Raw genomic sequence first — 19,994 nt, forward strand, 5'->3', positions numbered from 1 at the left:
ATTACAAATTAAATAACGGAAATATAAAATATTATAACAAAGGAAATAATATATTCTAACAATTTTAATGAAAATGAGAGCTCCTTCTTTATTAACTTTCTTCCTCCTAGAGACTCAAAGATGGTGGTTGATGCCGTGAAATCGATGGGGAAGATGCCAGCAGACGAAGACATCTAATAGCTGATCATATTCGAACTAATCTGTATGGGTTTCAGCAATGGCAGATAGTGCATGTACGTAGAACTGCTAATCGTGTAGCCCATGCTCTGGCAAGGGTTGCTGTAAAGCAAGGTATCGAAAGGATGTGGATTGGGGAACCCCCAGATTGTATTGCTACGATTATTGTCGCTGAGCAACTTAGCTCTACCATTTGATCTTAATGAGAATGCAGTCCAATATTCTTATCAAAAAAAAAAAAAAATTTCTTCCTCCTAAATTTCAAGGACTTAAGAGGGAAATTTCAAGGATCCTAAATTTCGATCGGTACCTTGGCACGTGGTAAACAATTCTAACACCAAAAAAAAAAAAAAAAAGAAAACATCATGATTGTTTAAGATATTGCAAAGAATATGGACTTTTTTTTTTTAATGGAAATCTAAGATTTCATTGATTAAAGATTACGAGCATAAACCTCTTATAGAGCAGAACAAAAAACTCTTACATCACAAAACATAAAGTTCTGCAAAAATCATAGCTACATGCTATGATGTTACAAATTAAGTCATAGATACAAACAAAAATTCTTACAATCAAGTGCTATCTATTACTTAAATCTTCTGTTAACCCATGTACAAATTAAATACGGTTAAAGAAACCCCTCACACCTAATTATCGATGCCGTGAGAAGTAATCTCTCATATCTAATTATTCCTCCTTACTCATGAGGACAGATCTAGAGATAATAAACTTCTTATTCAAAACAAAAAACACAAACAAACAACCAACAAGCAACAACGGCGAATGAGAAAATGAACGGCACAACACGATGAAATGTGGATGGACGCATAGCGGAAGAGGCCAAAGTTACTAATGAAGAAGAGAGCATATTTGCTACCACCTGCAAAGAATATGGTTTTAAACAGGACAAGATGACGAAAAATCATGTGGTTAAACCAACTAGTAAATAATAACTTTTAGTGAAGTATATTCATTTAGATAGTAGATACCAATGTTTTATACTCAACTTTCTCTTTAAAATTGACTTTAAATCTACCGCTAAAGGATATTATTATGGTTTGGTCGATTAATCTAAAGAAATTTTGGACTGAAAATGCAAAGCGAAATATGTGAAAATTTTTAGAGAAGTTTTTTTTTTTTTTGCATACCCACCTAAGAGGGTGATTCAAATTAGTAATATTTACTTTATTAAACGTGATTCCAACCGATTGAACTATCTTTTAACTTTTTCTAATTTAGAAAAAAGTTAAAAAGGTGATTTAAAACGGAGAGATTAAATTGAAATCACGTCATTTCTCATAGATTTATTTAAAATTTTCCAAACATTTTTAACGAGAATAATTTCACTTCGGAGGGAGGAAAAAATAAATAAAATACAAGGTTCGGAAAAATAGATAAGGGGAAAGAAAGAAAGAAAAATAACAAGAAAAAATCAGCGGCGCCAAATAGCGAGGAAGATACCCGAGAGACCGAGATTGATTCCCTCTTTTGGCATTGTTTGTTTGCCAAGAAACTGAGGGAAAGAAACGAATAGAAAAGAAAAGAAAAGCAAAAGCAAAAGCGAGGATTGGAGTAGAAGAGATGCAAGCTGTGGTGGTGAATACGCCCTCATACTGCGGCAGGGCTCAGCAAGTCCTAGAATCTCTCTCCTCTTCTTCACGCCCCTCCTCCAAGGTCTCTCTCTCTCTCTCAATAATTTTCTCTATCCCCTTTTTTTTAATCTAATTTTAAGATAAATAGGATCAGTTTTCTAATCGTACAAAACTTCACAGAACTCGAGCTTGTTTGGCACGCATCTATCTATCGCGAGGGGACATAATTCACTGCGGCGAGGCTCATGTCGTTCTGTTCCATTTCGTTTCCCTTCACGTTCACGCAGCTCCGGTAAGCTTTTATTTCTTTGAATAATTATATATGTTGTTTTCTATGTGATTTTGTTGACTGTGCTATTGAACTTGAGTATTTCTACCTAGTTACGCATTTGAAGGAATTAATTAATTGTTTTTTATTTACACATGGTTAAGCTCTTAAGCGTTGATTTTGATGTTTGGAAGACTTCTTAAGTTTTTTCATTGAATCAAATCTCTCTTGTGATTGTGGAATTTGGAAAACCTAAAACGTTTCAATTCCAACCCTAATTCTGAGTGGATGTATGCACATTCTTCGAAAAAGAAAGAGTGCAAATTACACATAGTGTCACCAAGTACTGGACCGTGATTATGAGCATATCTTTGTGTTGTAGATACTAGGAATTCGGGCCATTCATAACTTTCAACATGCTAGAAATGCCTCGAGACAGTGGCTTTAGCTTAGGTGTTTTTTTTTTTTTTTTATTGTGTGTGTGTGTGTGACTAAACTTTAGCTTAGTTTTTTCAACTTTCAAGCTAGTTTTGATTGTTTAATGTACCGAGAGATATTCTTGTGGTTGATTTGTTAAAAATTCAATCTTTGTTTTCCTTTGTCCGTTCACATAGAAGTTAGTTCCACTATAGGAACAATGCAAAAGCCATGCTAGTTGTTAATGGTGATCATGGTTTTGAATATGTCGTTTTGTGTGTTAAATCAATATGTCGTTTTGGGAAATTGTCATGTATCTTTCTTATATTAAATTGGCCTTGATTATAGACAATAATCAGAAAAAGTCAGCAAGATATTGGGGAAGTTAGACCAGGTAAAAAAATATTTCAAGATTTTAGGCTGTCCAATTTTACTGTTAAAATATTGCAACCTTAACAAGCAGTTTCTTGGTCCAAGTATGAGAACAAAAAAAGAAAACCAAGTTATTCAGGTTCTCTAGGGACATACAACTTAGAAGGCCCCTACAGGAAGCCACTTAAACGAAAGTTCAAGAGAAGAGAGGATCAAGCTACTTTAGCGATAGATAGAAGAGAAGGAGCGAAGCCACTTTAGCCGAAGTTCCGGATAGAAAAGCAACTAAATCGATAGTTATTTTTTATTTATCTGTAATGAGATGTTTTTGTCATTTGTTGTTGCGGAGGTGTTTAGGACATTTTCGGGTTGGCCATGAATTCCCTTTTCCTTTTTTTTTTTTTTTTTTGGTGAGTGAATTCCCTTTTCCACTTCTAACGTATTGGATCTGAAAAGTTTCTTTATTTTCAAATTGTACAGTTGTGAAGGCTGTTGCTACTCCAAATTCAGCAGTGGAGTTGCCACTAACTTCAGAGAATGTTGAGAGTGTATTGGATGAAATCCGACCTTATCTAATTGCAGATGGGGGCAATGTGGCATTACATGAGATCGATGGCAATGTTGTGCGGTTGAAGCTACAGGGAGCGTGTGGTTCCTGCCCAAGTTCTGTTATGACAATGAAAATGGGCATTGAGCGTCGATTGATGGAAAAAATGCCTGAAATAGTGGCTGTGGAACCAATAGCCGATGAAGAAACTGGCCTTGAGCTGAATGAAGAAAATGTAGAGAAGGTAATTTCTCATTTCCAGTAATTACTCCTGTGTTATGTTTAACTATTACAGCCTTTAGAGCTCTTAGACCTTCATCCACTTTGCTTTGTAATTTTTTTCTCACATACCAACCATCTACATAGACTGATGTAAACTTGCTCCATTTAATGATACTACTCATAGAAGAGGGTGAGACAGTGTAAGAGTTGGTACCTGGTGAAGGATATGAAAGGAAGCCATATTTCACCTGGCCTGAATGAGAGAGAGGGCAAATGAAGGAGATATGGTAGTTGAAATTGTTGCGAGTTTTGCATGAATTGGATGTGGTGGAATAATAGTCTATTTTGTCAGATTGTCCCTCAACTACTAGGGTTTTTGAAAATGATTGCAGCACTCCAACAAAAGCATTCATTTTTGCTTTAATGTTTTGTCTAGCTTATCTTGATTTCTATTAATTCCTTCATTCAACTATTTAATTTCCTTTCCATTCTTGAAAGGCAAGGAGTCCTAGATTAGGTTACTCTTTGTTTAAAATTCCTTGCCTTCGGTGCTTCAAGCTGCAGTGTAGCTTCTAATGTATAATTGTTTCTAATCCTAGGGAAGAAAAGTCCAAAAAATGCACCTCTACTTTATGTCAACATTGTGTTTACAGTTCATACTGGAAGCTGTCTGGCGAATGGATATGGCAGTTCATTAGAAGTTACAATTTGTCTACATTCTTGGCTGAGCCACCATGTTCCCCTTTTAGTGGCATATTTCTTTGGTTTGCTAAATTCAATTTCAGTTTTATATATGACCCCCATTACCCATCTCAAAATTTAGCTGGACCAAAGGATGGCCATAGAAATAGTTGGGAAAATCCCGTTGATGAAGAAATTTATATGATTGAGTGCTAAATCAACTCAAGAGATCCTTATTCAAGCTCTGCAGTTGTTACATGCATCTGCATTACCATTTGGATCAACCTAGGGCCACTGCTAACCTGCTAACTCCTCATTGATCAAGAAATGTATAAAGCAGAAAGAATTGATATCTAAAAGGTTCATATGCTGTAACATGTGTCTTACCAAGTGATTGGACGCAAGATACGGAAGCCATACTGATGTTATTAAGAGGATCTTTGTTGGTTTTCAAGTAGTTTTTTTATGGTGAGGCACTGATGAATTTTATTGAAAGGCCAAAGCAATCATTGTAGGGCTTTGTTAAGAACTTTGTGACTTGGAAGAACTACATTTATAAATAGTTGAAAGGATGCATTATCAATCCACTTAAATAAGATTCTCTTATGCCTTGAGTGTGATCTTGAAAAGTGAAGTTCTGCCGAAAATTCTCCTCTGATGCTAGAATTGTTATGTGGGCTCCCCACCATCTATGAAAGATCTTGATTTGAATGCTTGTTGACTCAAGCTTGCTTACAACCAGTTGATGTTGCTTACTCCAATAGCAGGGTTCCCTCCTTTCAATCATGGATAGGATTTCAGACCTCAAAGTTTGGACCCAGGGAAAATAGAAGTGATAGCATACAGATTTTCTGTTTTTTTGGTATTGTTGACAATTGAAAGGTTATTTGATTCAGAAGTGGTTCCTCATCCGTTCAGTGCAAAGGATCACAGTCATTGAGAGTAATTGAAATACGTGACACTACTAAAAGGATGTTCAATAAAGATGAGAACATTAGACAAAAATTAATTCCCTGTTCTCTCACTACCTCTTTGGGAATATCTATTTTCTACCCTTTTTGTCCTCTTTTTTTTTTTTTTTTTCTTTTTGGTCTCTACTGGATTTTAAAATCCTCTTACAGAAATTTAACGCCTTTTTCTTTATTAGTATGGCTTATTTGGTTTCTGCAGAACCTGCATCCTTGGTGTCACTGTGAATGAGAACTTGATTGTTACTAATTTTTTCTTTTCAGTAATACGTGTTTGCAGATTTATACACTCATATTCAAGTAGTAGTATCTTCCCCCCCAAACCCCAACACCCCACAACCCCCCCCCCCCCCCCCCCCCCCCCCCCCCCCCTCTCTTTTATAGGTTTATAGATGCTTAATATATACTTATAATCTATTTCAGGTGCTCGAAGAAATAAGGCCCTATCTAGTTGGGGCAGCTGGTGGATCTCTTGAACTTGTAGGAATTGAAGAGCCAATAGCCAGAGTTCGGATAACAGGACCAGCTGCAGCGGTGATGACCGTTCGGGTGGCTGTTACACAGAAACTTCGGGAGAAAATCCCAGCCATCGCAGCCGTTCAACTTCTGTAAAATCCTTGGTAGAAACCAAAAGAAATACTTTTAATTGTATTCTTGCGATTTTTTGCCTCAAGTCTCTTGCAAATAAAGAGTGTATAGAACTCTGTAAAACCTTGGTGGGAGTTTCATAGAATATGTACAGTTTACATGAGCAAGTTGTTGTTAGTGGAAAAGTAAGAGCCGAAATACGTAGGCTGTAATCTTAGCCATTTCCATGTCTAACTTGTTATATTTGTTTTGATCTTATAAACCCAAAGCTCCTAGTATATGAATTGAGACCTTCAAAAGAGACTCGCGTTCAATCATATGGGGACTGCTATTGATAGAACTAACAATGCAAAAGAAATATGCCGAATTTGGTTTTGCATATTGTTTAGGGACAAGGTTTTCCTCCATTTTGGGTCAAAAGAATTTTCCTCACTCCATTCTATTGAATTGACATGTATTTAAAATACGAGTGATTCAGTATAATAGATTTGGTTTGAATTTGGGCAATGTAATAGTCTGAATTGGAGAAATTGGATTTTGGAAGAAATTTCTTTAACCTAGTTTGGACTTGGGAATGACTTGCTCCTTCATAAGTAATAGATTTAACATATTTATGCATTTTGGATATATATATATATATCAGTTTAATAGACTAAATTGGAAGAATTATAAAATTTCTTCGAACTAGTGGAATAAAAAACGAGGAAATGGAGATTCTAGATATAAACGATACAAACGCCTTGTAGCAGAGGTAAAAAAAACACTGAAAATTCCACTTCCGATTGAAAGAAGCTCATGCAAAAATTGTCAAAGCAAATTCAGTGCACCATAATTGCAGGGGCTTTATCACTCGGCAGGCACAATCTGGTCATCTAAATCAAAAGGCTACACGGTGGTTCACTTTGCATTAGTGCCGAAAACCTGAATGATCAAATTTTTCTTGCATCCAAACATATTTGAGCATGTAAAATACTGTAAAAGGCTAAAGCTCAAATTAGTTCCTTTAGAATATTGGAAAGTATCGTTTGCAATGTTTATGTTTTTCTTCTTTGAACAATATTTTTTAATAATAATAAAAAAAGGCAAAGCCCTCACACGTGGAAAGTATACAAGAGCCGACGCCATTTGCAATGTTCATGTTAATCTTTGTCTGATGCAACATGATCAAATGCCTTCCATAAAACCACATTAAGAAACAATGTAGGCTTACAGATCATAATTTGATAAGGTAACATTATAAACCAAAACAACATGGCTGACTCCTACCGCAGAAGCAAGTACTTCTTTCCTTTGCTAGGTCAATCAAGGGTTGAGATATTCTTCCCATAAGAATAATAATAAAAAAAAAAAAAACTGAATAATAAGTTACATGCTCTGTCAAGATTATAATCGGGCCAAGTTCAACATACATATATGACACAACTGGAGCCAGAACTAACTAGTTGGGCATCAATTAGTTCCTCTCCCCAGCTATAAAATAGTATATTCGCCAACAAAAATTTCCGGTCCCTCCCTGGGTACTCATCCCATTTGCTCGTTTTGTTTGCAGCATCTTTAGGCCACTTTACCTTCTTAATGACAGTAAAGTTTGATCACTGAATCAGCACCAGCGGTGAACAACCAGGGCTGCCTGGGATGGAACTTACAATCCATTACTCCTGCAATACAGCCATAATCAATGACAATGGTATCAGTTTCTAATCAACATGATACACATCATATGTATGTTTCATTCAAAGGCCCCTGTATACAAGCAATGCTAAATAATACTATAAAATAAAAATGATATCAAATGCTGATATAATTGTGACTCGACCGAATACTGATTTGACTATGAATTTGACCAGCAACTCCATTTGCCTTTTATCTCTTGACAGTTGCATCTGCCACACTCCTATTCTAATTGATCTCAATATATGCCTTTACAGGCCCTTGTAAACAAATCAAGTGTTATATGGTTGAATAGAATTATGACATCTAATACAATGAAGCATTATACTGTCATCCACAGAGCCTGCCAAAATCCAGAACCAGGAGAAACAAAATATTGTTGTGCAAGGTCATGGTTCGAGCCAGCTGATAAGCCTCTCATAAAGAAAATTGGTCAATAGAATCGAGTTGCAAATCAAGTTCTGCCTACTTGGTTTCCAACATACAGAAATACATACAAGCACAACCATGTACGTGTGTGTGCCTGTGTGTAAACGTATATACTGGCTGCATTCATTATTTTTTTTTTTTAATGAAAACTGGCTGTATTCATTTAATCATGTTCTGTATGGTAAAAATAATATATTTTCTTTAGACAGTCCAACCATTGCTATTAATCTTTGCAATCTTCATCTCCTTCCAACAATACAACAGATAACAATAATAAATACTTAAAGCTCTCACCTCTCCCATTTGAGCTTGCATGTCCTCGGAGAATTTCAAGTGGGACAACCAGAGGATTCTGGTTAAGATCCGAATAAACCGTGCCATGAAAAACATATGCAGTGCAATCATCAGAGCATGAAGCAAATAGGGGATATGTGCGATGGAAAGCCACATTGGTAATGTCTTTTGGATGACACCTGAGAAATTCCGAACACGTCAGAAAAATGTATCACCATACTAATAAATATATATATAGCTGGTGCTGTGACGTACATACTAATAAATATATATATACTCAAGGCTCTCACCTCTCCCATTTGTGGAATCTGTAAATTTGTTGTAGATTACATATTTTTTTTATTTACAAATTTTTGTAATCAGATGATCATTGCTTATTAAACCATCAAGTCAATCAAAAACGGGATATTTAGCATAATCATTTCAGAGAAAAGAAAAAAAAAAAAAGAAGGTTTTTTCAATTGAGACAAGGCACAACATTTTCCACATTGAGAGATGTTGAAGCACATTCCTATCCGATTACTAGTAGTTTAGGTTTACCTAAACTCTAGAGATAATTATCTAATGTGTTCTGGTTACTAGTAGTTTAGGTCTATCCAAACTCTAGAGATAATTATCCAATGGATAAATATCATAGGAGTTAGGACTCTATCTAAACTCTTGAATAGTTATCCAATGTATTATAGGATAGGAATTAGGAGTTCTATGTAATCTCTTGCTCTTGTAAATCACTATATATATATAGCATGCAAACCGTGAATTCAATTACGGTGATTTACAAATTCAATCACAAAATTGTGTGCTATTATATGGTATCAGAGCCCCTCATAGACTAACGTCTCTTGCTCTCATGTCTTCCGCTTCATCTTCATCTTCATCTTCTTCTTCGGAATCACCACGCTCAACCAATCTCACCACAAATCAGTCAGCCAACAACCACCAAGCTGTGGCCTTCACAATTCCAAATATGAATCATTCACTTCATATTCGACTGGCCAAAGACAACTTCATGGCATGGCGTACTCAGATCTTGGCCTATCTTAAAGGGCAGGATGCCTATTGCTTTGTGGATGGATCCTCTCTTCCTCCACCAAAGATGATTTCCAATACGAGCAAAGAAGAAGGTGCTCCAGACACCGTTCCCAATCCTGAGTTCCTCACATGGACTCAGAGGGATCAGATGATCCTTAGTATACTCATCTCCACCCTCTCGGACGCCTATGTAGTACATGCCGTGGGGTGTGCAACGGCCTATGATTTATGGACAACTTTAGTCTCCATGTTTGCTTCCCAATCACGTGCTAGGGTGATGCAAATCCACTTTCAATTAGCCACTGCCAAGAAAGGTAACTCCACCATCACAGAATATTTTCAGAAAATCAAGTACATGAGTGACACATTGGCTGCTGCTGGACAGCCACTCAACGATTTTGAAAGCCTCTCCTTCCTACTTGCTGGCTTGGGCCCCGATTATCATACCTTTGTGACCTCAGTCACCACACGGGTTGATCCCATGTCTCTTGAAGAAGTCTATGGCCATCTATTGGCACATGAAGCTCGGCTGGAACAAGAACTCTCATTCATTGATGCCTCACAACCAGCAGCTCACTTTACTGCTCGTGGCTATTTCAATCGTGGCCGTGGGTTCCGTGGCCGTGGATCCTACTCTAGAGGTCGTGGTGGCTCTCGAGGTCGTGGAACCTTCTCTCCAAACCATGCTCGGGGATCTTTCTACTCCAACAACAGCAATGCTGCCCCACGCCACATCTGTCAGATATGTGGAAAACATGGGCACACAGCTCCTAGGTGTTATTCCAGGTTTGATCAGAATTTCCAGCAAGCTTCTTCATCATCTCCTCAAGCTTATTACTCCTCTCCATCACTGTTCTCGGATGAGGAATGGTACCCAGACACCGGTGCAACCCATCACCTCACCAATGATATGGGAAATCTGAATATTGCATCCGAGGAATACTCTGGCTCTGATCAAATCCGTATCGGCAATGGATCAGGTTTGTCTATAACTCATATAGGGTCTGCTACTTTTTCTGTACCAAGTCGTCAATTCCTTCTCAAACAACTTTTGTTAGTTCCCGATATATGCAAAAATTTACTCTCTGTTAGCCAATTTGCTAAAGACAATTGTGTTTTCTTTGAATTTCATTCTGACCACTTTGTTATAAAGGACTCCCGCACAAGGATTCCTCTACATCACGGCCCACTTAACAATGGCCTCTACCAGCTCCACACGTCTCCTGTATCTCCTCCAATAAAACGCGTCATGGTTGGTGAGAAGACCTCGGTTGATCACTGGCATAAGCGCCTAGGACATCCAGCTTTTCGTGTCGTCCGGAGCATTCTATCCAAATTTAGTCTTCCAATTCAGTCCAATAAAGCTCGAGTTTTCTGCTCAGCATGCCCGGTTGCCAAGGGCCATCAATTACCTTTTAGTTCCTCTAGTTTGGATGTTTGTAATCCTCTAGATTTAATTTACTCAGATGTTTGGGGACCATCCCCAGTTGTTTCACTTTCTGGCAATAAATATTATGTTTCTTTTATTGATTCTTTCTCTCGTTATACTTGGCTCTTTCCCATTCAAAATAAATCTGATGTCAAAACCGTATTTATCCAATTTCAAAAAATGGTTGAACGTTTACTTAACACTAAAATTAAGCATGTTCAAACCGACTGGGGAGGTGAATATCGTTCACTCACCACCTATTTTCAATCTCTTGGAATCAATCATCGTCTCTCATGTCCCCATACCCACCAACAACAAGGATGCGTTGAGAGAAAACATCGTCATCTCATTGACACCACTCTCGCACTCCTTGCTACTAGTGGAGTACCCAAGTTCTTTTGGGACGAAGCATGTCAAACCTCTTGTTACCTCATAAATAGATTACCTACCCCGGTTCTTAATCATGCTTCTCCTTTTGAAAAACTCTTTTCCAAACAGCCAGATTATACCTTCTTAAAAGTGTTTGGATGTGCATGTTTTCCCCACCTCCGACCCTACAACTCCAATAAATTTGACTTTCGTTCCAAACCTTGTGTGTTCTTAGGCTATAGCACTCACCACAAGGGTTACCGCTGCTATCACCGTGAATCTGGCCGCATATATATTTCCAGGGATGTTATCTTTCATGAGTCTACATTCCCTTTCTTGGAACAACCTTCAAATCCCTCTCAAGTCTCCACTTCGTCTATCGGATCTGCTCAAATTCCGGTTGTTGTCTCCTCCAGCCCAATCCCATTATGTCAGCCTCCACCTCCTCCTGTGTCACCTATAACACCTTCCCTGGTACAACCTTCTTCTCCTTGTAGCACATCTACTTTTCCAGCAGATTCTATTGAAGTTGTGGACTCTCCTCCTCCACTTGCTGTTCCACGGACACATCACATGGTTACACGTGCTCAAAACAACATCACACAGCCACGACAGTTCACGGATGGTCGCATTCGGTACCCCATACCTCATGCTTTACATTCCCAGCTGGACTCTAATCTAGATGAGCCCACATGCTACACCAAGGCTGTTCTAGTTCCAGAATGGAGAAAGGCAATGCAAGAGGAGTTCAATGCGCTTCTACGCAACCAGACATGGACTCTTGTTCCACCTCACAAGGCCAAAAACGTTGTAGGCTGCAAATGGGTATTCAAACTTAAAAGAAAGGCTGATGGCACGGTTGAGAGACATAAAGCTCGTCTTGTGGCAAAGGGCTTTCACCAACAAGCCGGGATTGATTTTGGAGAAACATATAGTCCGGTTGTGAAGCCAACTACTATCCGAACAGTCCTATCCATAGCACATTCAGCTGGCTGGCCTATGAAACAAATAGATATACAGAATGCATTCCTACATGGACACCTAGCCGAAGAGGTTTATATGTGCCAGCCACCAGGTTTCTCTCATTCCTCTTTTCCTAATCATATATGCCGGCTAGACAAAGCAATTTATGGGTTGAAGCAAGCTCCTAGGGCCTGGTTTTCACGGCTGAGCAACAAACTCCTTGACATCGGGTTCACGGCATCAAAGGCAGATTCCTCTCTCTTCACATTCAAGTCGGCTGCCACTACCATCTACATCCTCATTTACGTCGATGATATCATCATCACTGGTTCAAATCAGGCTGCTATTGACGAGTTATTGCAACTACTTCGAGTAGACTTTGCTGTAAAAGATCTTGGGGATCTAAGTTTCTTTCTTGGGATTGAAGTCTTGCATCTAGACAGTGGACTGCTCCTCTCACAACGCAGATATATACTTGACTTGCTGAAACGCACAAAAATGGATGAAGCCAAACCGGTGTCATCGCCGATGTCTTCTTCTAGCTCCCTCTCGGCGTTCAGTGGCGAAGCTATGGATGATCCTTCACTTTACCGAAGTACTGTAGGTTCTCTCCAATACCTATCATTAACACGACCAGATTTGGCTTTCGCAGTCAACAGGGTATGTCAGTTTATGCATCGTCCAACTACTGTACATTGGCAGGCAGTCAAACGAATACTACGGTACCTCAAGCACACAGTGTCCCATGGTCTCTTGCTCAAACACACCTCTTCCTCTCACTTAGAGGCATTCTCAGATGCTGACTGGGCAGGTTGCCCGGATGATCGCAAGTCTACAGGCGCCTATTGTGTTTTTCTTGGAGCTAATCTTATCTCATGGAGTTCACGGAAACAGCCAACCGTATCTCGTTCCAGCACTGAAGCCGAGTACAAAGCTGTAGCAAATGCCACTGCAGAGGTTCTATGGGTACAAGCCCTTATTCGAGACTTAGGAATCACTCTCTCTTCTCCACCAAAACTATGGTGTGACAATATTGGAGCCACATACTTATCGGTTAATCCGGTTTTCCATGCAAGAACCAAGCACGTGGAAATAGACTTCCACTTTGTTCGTGACCGAGTGGCAGATAAATCTATCCAGATTCTGTTTTTATCTAGCAAGGACCAAATTGCAGATGTGATGACTAAACCGATTGTAGCTAAGAGATTTCAAACCCTCAGTGCCAAGCTCAACGTGTGTTCTCCCCCGTTAAGCTTGCGGGGGGCTGTTGAAGCACATTCCTATCCGATTACTAGTAGTTTAGGTTTACCTAAACTCTAGAGATAATTATCTAATGTGTTCTGGTTACTAGTAGTTTAGGTCTATCCAAACTCTAGAGATAATTATCCAATGGATAAATATCATAGGAGTTAGGACTCTATCTAAACTCTTGAATAGTTATCCAATGTATTATAGGATAGGAATTAGGAGTTCTATGTAATCTCTTGCTCTTGTAAATCACTATATATATATAGCATGCAAACCGTGAATTCAATTACGGTGATTTACAAATTCAATCACAAAATTGTGTGCTATTATAAGAGATATTTTAGCCATCTATTTCTATTCGTCATAATTTTGCTAAGGTACTGGGACGTACTTCAGAATTCTGTAAGGTTGAGATGAAAGGTCCATGTCAAACCAACACAATTTTCCCTCTCTGCTCCCCACAATTACGTTATCACCTGCATGGAAAGCACACCTCAGATATATTGCGAAGATGACTGACACTAACAACTGTTTGTATTCTAAAAAATAATCTAATAACATTAACATTCATCCTCACAATAAAACATGCAATATAATCAAGGAATAAAAATGGAAAACATACCCCCAGGATGAACAGCAATGGAAGAGACTTCACGCAATCCAGTCTCGAGCTTTTTGATGAGTTTTTGCTCCCGCAGATCATAAACACGAACAGTTTTCTTTGTTGAGATGAAAAACATAGAACGAGTAGGATGGAACACTGCTGAAACTGGAAGTCCGTGCAACTTGAATGGAATTCTTTGGGTATGCTTCTTGGAGAGCTGGTGTATAAGAACAGCTCTTGATTCACGTAATTAACAAGTCAAGAAAACCCAGCAAGATGTTCAATGATAAATCCATATTATCAGTCCACTCTCACCTCTAAGCAGGAATTGAGACATACTCCGATGCTCAGATGATGATATTCAAATTTAACGCACACATTTCTTTATTACATGGACCTAAGTAGGCAACCAGGGGGTGTCAGTATGTGTGGGAGTGTGGGTCGCATTCACATGTCGGTAGGTCTAATATTGTCTAATATCATATTATCACCAAATCTCAGTTCACACGGACTTGACCGCATTATATTGTTTTGATTTTTTTTTTCCTTTTCTTCGCTAAGTAAACTGAAGTTCTACCTTCAAAAGCTTACTACACACAGGTAACACAGCCACTTTATTTGAAATACCCATGTGAGAAAGGAAGATGTTGAAAAATGTGCCTAAAGAGCTTCTCATGAACCATAAATGCATACCTCAATCCTATTGAACACATCTAACAAAAGCGTAGAATAAAAACTATGACCTAGTTTATATTCTTTCCCCAAACAAAAACAAAATGCCTCATTGGAGTGAAGCAGATAAGAAATAGACAACCTGCCAAGCAGAGACAATGAAAAACCATAAATTCCCAGCTGCATACAACAGTCAAAAGGAACGCTGATGTCTTAACATTAGCAAAGCTGTCCCACATATCAAATTAAGAGGCAACAATCATGACTGAATAATTTTTAAATGACTGGTGGAACAAATGAGAAGACTGTCATTGACAAATGGGAGTCATTCATGCATGTCAAATAATAAATGAAGAGATATATTCAAAAGCACTGGAAAAAGGATATCAGCTGGCATTACTGTTGAAAGGTAGTCTCCTTTACGATGCCATTCTACCGAAGACACAGTCTGCAACAGCCAAACAAAGCAAACAAGCAATCATATTAAATTTTTAATCCCTTTAAACTTCACTTCAGCCTAACTCCACAAGAAAATTCTATATTAGGATAAGAAAGCGGCAGAGGGGTACTGGGAGGTGGAGTTGGTTTTAAAGCTGAAGTACCTTAAAATGCCTTAACCTGATTCCTTCATGCTTATCATCTTGGAGCCAACTTACAGTTGACACTTTGTTGCCTAAGCACATGAAAATATTGCGCAAGGGTCAAAAACAATTTGTTTAATACAGGATATTGGAAGTAATAGATATTTTACTAACCTGAATCATCCGGTGCTTTAGCTGTCCCAACATGGAGAAGGTCCTTGATCATTTTCTGTTCTTCTCCATCTCCAAGACCAGTGTCCAAAAGAAGTACATCTTGTCCCCTGCAAAATTCTCGCCAGTTGAATTAAACACACAATCAACACAATCCCCAGGTAAGATAGGAAACCAAAAAAAAAAAAAGAGTTAATGCAGTGAGCCTTACGCAGAGACAGCTAAGATAGGAAGCTCACGCAGAGGATTCCATGCTACACACTGAACTGCTTCACCAACATCCCAGACTCTAAGACATCTACCAGTTTCAACCTCCCAGATACGCACAGTGCCATCAAGTGAACCTTTGTGGACCAAAACAGATTATGAGACTCATATCCAACTATACTCTTTTATTGTATCCGAATGAAATTACAAACAAAGAATAGCATCCACACCTGAAGCAATCCACTGCCCTGAAGCTTCAGTAGAAATTGACATAACAGCACCCTTGTGGCCTTTGTACTCAAGATAACATGTGGCAGGGTAAGGCTTAAGATCCCTTCGACTAGGTAACTTGGGCTTCAAAGATTCAGGATCAACATTAATCTGGAACATGAAAAAGATCAATTTTGATTAACTCAATCACCGTCATATGATTAGAACATACAAAACTAAGGTCTTACAAAGAAAACCACCAAAAGCAAACTATATAGCACCAATAAATATTTTCTCCACATTGTGGTCTGTGACTTACACGTTTTTTCCGAACTCGAGGGCACAAATATAGATCCAAACAACGTTCAAAAATGTCCTTAACGGCATTATCATATGCTGGGATACTTCTCAAAGATGTAAACCTAACCAAATAGACAGCGATTAAGATGTCTGATGTTCAAATATTATACAAGAGAAGCAAATGGAAATTAATTAAACAGTGTCACATTGTACCTTTTAGGTATAAACTTAGGACGATCTTCCTCATACATCAACTGATAAGAATTGATCTCTTCTTGTGTTGGGATGTATTCTAAAGAAGGGTTGTACGATTCTTCATGGCCTATTAAGCAAATATAGATTAAAGTTGGTGCTCAAATCCTTCACAGAAATTATCTGATGTGAATTTTTAAAATCCAGACGATAGTTCAACATCTATACCAGGCAATTTTGTGCAGAAAAAAAAAAACATATACCTGGCAATTTTGGCTTTGGTGCAGGAATGTAAGCTAAATGCTTAGCCTTTTCTGTTGAGCTGGAATCATCTCTCCACAAGGGATAGAAACGTTGCTCTTCTTTTGGCTTGTCAAACTTTATTAATCCCATGCGTATTGCTCTAACAAGCTTAACAACCTGTCATAAGAGGAAGTACAAAGCATGAAATATGGATTTCTTCATTTTGCTGGAAAGGAGGCCCAAACATTTGTTTATTTCAGAACATTGACCATCAAAAGAAAGGAAATCTAAGGTTAAAAAAGAATTAAAGCAGCCAACCTTTGCCCACTCGCTACATTCTAACATTACAAAGAATCAATACACACTCAAGGATTCCTTACCTTCTTACTTTCCCATTTTGAAGGAATGAACCGCCTCTTCGGCTCTGGTGCATTTGAGAGTGGATGCTTGGCATCATCCCATTTAAACCAATCAACATAAGGCTGCATTTGGAATAAAAAGAATTTAACTTCAAGCATAAAATGATGCATATCATTTGTAAGAATTCAAATTTGATATCCATATAGGGAGGAGAATGACATGAATGGGAACTACAGACCGCATAAGGATCAAAGTCAGCATGTGGTGCCTTTCCTTTGAGCAATCTACGAACAAGTTTGAGCTCTTTTCGTGTTACCTCTACTTCCTCATCATTATAATCATCATAGACCTTGAGCCTGAAAAGTAGCGAAAGCATGCCATAATCAAACATATATGTTCTCCAGAAAGACCTTTGCTGAAAACTCTTCACTAGTACCTCCCAAGGTAATAAGGTACACCACTATTTCTATTAAAGTAATGACTGCATAAATCAGATAATAAATAATTATGAGGAATAAACTCACCAATTTTTAGAGTCATCAGCAGTTGCAAGAAACGAATCTAATTTATCTTGTCTTTCTTTCTTCTTTATCTTCTTCCCAGCAAGATCATAGCCAATATGTGCCTCATCCTGATACCACTTCAAGGGAACATCTCCAATTGTATTTCGAGGAGCCACCTGTCAAAAGCAAGAACAAATATAGTTGAACGGGCTACACTTGATAACTAAAAGTTCATTCATTACAACACTAAAACATAGCTAAATTAATAAACAAATCAATCAACCTCGTCTTCAGATGAATCACTCTCTTCAACCCCTTGATGGAGTTCAGAGCTATCACTTTGACCTTCTTGAGCGTGATCACTGTCCGAGCCATCATCTGAGTTGACAACACCCTGCCACAGTTACACACTGGACAATATTAAAAACAGCTGGCCACATAATCAAGATATTTCCAGGCTCCAGAGGAGTATGACATTTCGCACAAACAAGAGAAGAAGAGAAAATATATTTCATTTTGTATAATTGTGAAGGAAAGGTAGAAAAAGATTTAAGTAATTATATTTTTTACCCTGCTGACCTCTTGTTCGATTGGGTCACACTAAAATCGTAACCTCCACTTAACAGAGAGCATAATGATCAAGAAATTAGAATTTTACGAGTAAGAGTGGTTGACTATTCAGATTGATTGTATAAACACAAATCAAACAAATTAAGCAACAAGATATAATTGGTACACAGTGCATGTACATTGCATATATATATATATATATATGTGTGTGTGTGTGTGTGTAATTAATATCTATATTTATGAAGATACATATTGTAGATTGATATATACGAAAAGTCAAGTTCATACATAACAGATGAAACAAGATTCAGAGGTTGTTTTATTTTCATTCACTGAATGTGATAATCGTTATCTTCTCCAGCAATCTATTAGCAATTAGGCACAAAAGGAAAAACAAAACAAGGCAATTACCATGTACCTCATCTCCAGAAGATCCACTTTCTCCGGCTTCCGATTCACTCAACGATTCACCAGAGTCATCATTCTCCGAAAAATCCTAGAACCACCAAATCCAATTCATTCACGCATTTCAAAAAGCATAGGAGTACAGCATTCAACCCATAATATATAAAATTTTACCAAAATACCAGTAAATTTAAAACACCAAAGACACTCATTCCTATATTGCTATCATCCAGGCGCACAATTGAATTATCCTTATAACACTTTTAAAGAAAATGATGCAAAGAAACAACTAAGAACAACTGCTTGCTGAACTCAGTTTGGTTCCAGAGAAAACCGAGGAAAACATATCCGACTTATATAAGCCAAAACACAGCCAACCTTCAACAGTTGTACTAAGCTCAATCAGTCAGAGGTCTCAGTTTCTCTTATACAACCTCATAATAGCTTACAAAACCTAAACTTTTGGAAGCTCCCGGGCGATATTCCGACGAGATAATAAAGAAAACGAAGCTCAACTTTACATGCAAAGGACAAACAGGCTCCTTGCTCAATATTCATAATTTTCTTTCAATTTCTCAAGACAGTAAATTCCTCAACGGAGATGGTTCAAACATATGAAAGGCAAGCTGCTTTGCTTGAGGGAGTGAGCTTAGTTTGAGTTACTTGCTCCCTTTTTTTCTTTTTCTAATACCTATATCCTGCTGTTCTTCGGGTTCACCTAGGTGGGAAAGGCACTTACTTAACTAAACTAGCAAGAAGAAGGTGCGTGTGCACCGAGGCAAGAGTCAAAGTCCAAGAGGAAAACAGTAGTTACAATAGTGAGAATCATCTACGAAAATCACATCAAGGGCTGGTAAGATTACAGCAATGGATGCGTTGCAACATCTGACCGAGATTTAATAAGCCTACTCAGAAGAAAGGAGATCCAAGAAGTCGACCAATTCCTCTACCCCGCTACTAGGTCGTCATACATAATTCTAATAAGAAATCTTTCTATAAATGTTTGCGTCCCTTTGATAAAAAAAATAAATGATTCAGTGGGATGATGATGAGTATATATATAAAGTAATCTTATGCAAAATTTTCAAGAGAGCGCATACCTCGTAATCAGAATCATACTCAGAGTCAGAATCAGATGCTACTTGCTGTTGTTGTAGTTGTTGAGGTTTTTCACTGATTGAAGGCTCTTCTTTGGACTTAGACTTCGTAGAATCCTTCCCTTTAACATTCTCCGCCTTGTTATTCGTCTCCACCCCCATTCCTTCTCTTCTCTGTCTCTGGCCTGTGTCTCTACAACTATGGAAGAGAAGGTGTAGAAGGAGGAGGAAGAAGACAAGTGGTTTAGGGTTTTAGGGCTTAAAGGGGAGGTTGATGATCGTCGTGGGCTTAAGTCAGGCTAATCCGGCCCGATATTGATCATTCAAGTGCAATGGGCCAATGGGCTAAATTACATATTATTTATTAAAGAAAAAATTACAGTTTACCCTCATAAAGTTGACAGCGTTTTTCAATTTGAGCACAAAAGTTTCAATTTTTGCAATCCACCCCCCAAAGTTTCAAATTTTTGCAATTTGACCAATTGTATCCAAAACTTCCCATATTGCCCCTAATTTTTATTATTTTTATTTTTTTATAAAAAATTTTTAAAAACAATTCGGGGTGGCTCTTTGGCCATCTGGCCATTTTTGCATCCCAATTTTTTTTTTTTT

The 19,994-nt window shown here is 38.1% G+C and overlaps 2 protein-coding genes across 2 annotated transcripts; one reads left to right on the plus strand and one right to left on the minus strand.

The window, feature by feature from the left end:
- The first annotated feature begins 1,588 nt into the window (after positions 1 to 1,588).
- NFU2 (NIFU-like protein 2) lies at positions 1,589 to 6,133 on the plus strand. The gene is made up of 4 exons (XM_059591067.2): positions 1,589 to 1,851; positions 1,950 to 2,061; positions 3,307 to 3,617; positions 5,668 to 6,133. The coding sequence occupies exons 1-4, from the start codon at positions 1,759 to 1,761 to the stop codon at positions 5,854 to 5,856; spliced, it is 705 nt and encodes a 234-aa protein (XP_059447050.1). The 5' UTR covers positions 1,589 to 1,758; the 3' UTR covers positions 5,857 to 6,133.
- Positions 6,134 to 6,971: 838 nt separating this feature from the next.
- On the minus strand, positions 6,972 to 19,621 carry LOC132178616 (ribosome biogenesis protein BOP1 homolog). The gene is made up of 18 exons (XM_059591079.1): positions 19,386 to 19,621; positions 18,299 to 18,376; positions 17,594 to 17,704; positions 17,332 to 17,486; positions 17,046 to 17,163; positions 16,828 to 16,929; positions 16,468 to 16,624; positions 16,226 to 16,334; positions 16,032 to 16,134; positions 15,733 to 15,883; positions 15,507 to 15,639; positions 15,299 to 15,405; positions 15,146 to 15,216; positions 14,931 to 14,991; positions 13,890 to 14,117; positions 13,659 to 13,743; positions 8,227 to 8,405; positions 6,972 to 7,490 (listed from the first exon to the last, which is right to left on the minus strand). Exons 1-18 carry the CDS (start codon positions 19,542 to 19,544, stop codon positions 7,405 to 7,407), a joined length of 2,193 nt encoding a protein of 730 aa, XP_059447062.1. The 5' UTR covers positions 19,545 to 19,621; the 3' UTR covers positions 6,972 to 7,404.
- Positions 19,622 to 19,994: the final 373 nt, after the last annotated feature.

The sequence above is a fragment of the Corylus avellana genome, chromosome 4 (assembly GCF_965113065.1).
Source record: "Corylus avellana chromosome 4, dhCorAvel1.hap1.2, whole genome shotgun sequence".
In the NCBI taxonomy this organism is placed as follows: Eukaryota; Viridiplantae; Streptophyta; class Magnoliopsida; order Fagales; family Betulaceae; genus Corylus; species Corylus avellana.

Coding starts and splice junctions, on each gene's coding strand:
- LOC132178616 (XM_059591079.1), bottom strand. CDS start 19,544: ATGGGGGTGGAGACGAATAACAAGGCGGAGAATGTTAAAGGGAAGGAT. Junction 17,164..17,331: donor GCTGATGACTCTAAAAATTG/GTGAGTTTATTC, acceptor GCTACTTTTCAG/GCTCAAGGTCTATGATGATT. Junction 16,335..16,467: donor ACCAAAGCCAAAATTGCCAG/GTATATGTTTTT, acceptor TTTGCTTAATAG/GCCATGAAGAATCGTACAAC.
- NFU2 (XM_059591067.2), top strand. CDS start 1,759: ATGCAAGCTGTGGTGGTGAATACGCCCTCATACTGCGGCAGGGCTCAG. Junction 2,062..3,306: donor TTCACGTTCACGCAGCTCCG/GTAAGCTTTTAT, acceptor CAAATTGTACAG/TTGTGAAGGCTGTTGCTACT. Junction 3,618..5,667: donor ATGAAGAAAATGTAGAGAAG/GTAATTTCTCAT, acceptor AATCTATTTCAG/GTGCTCGAAGAAATAAGGCC.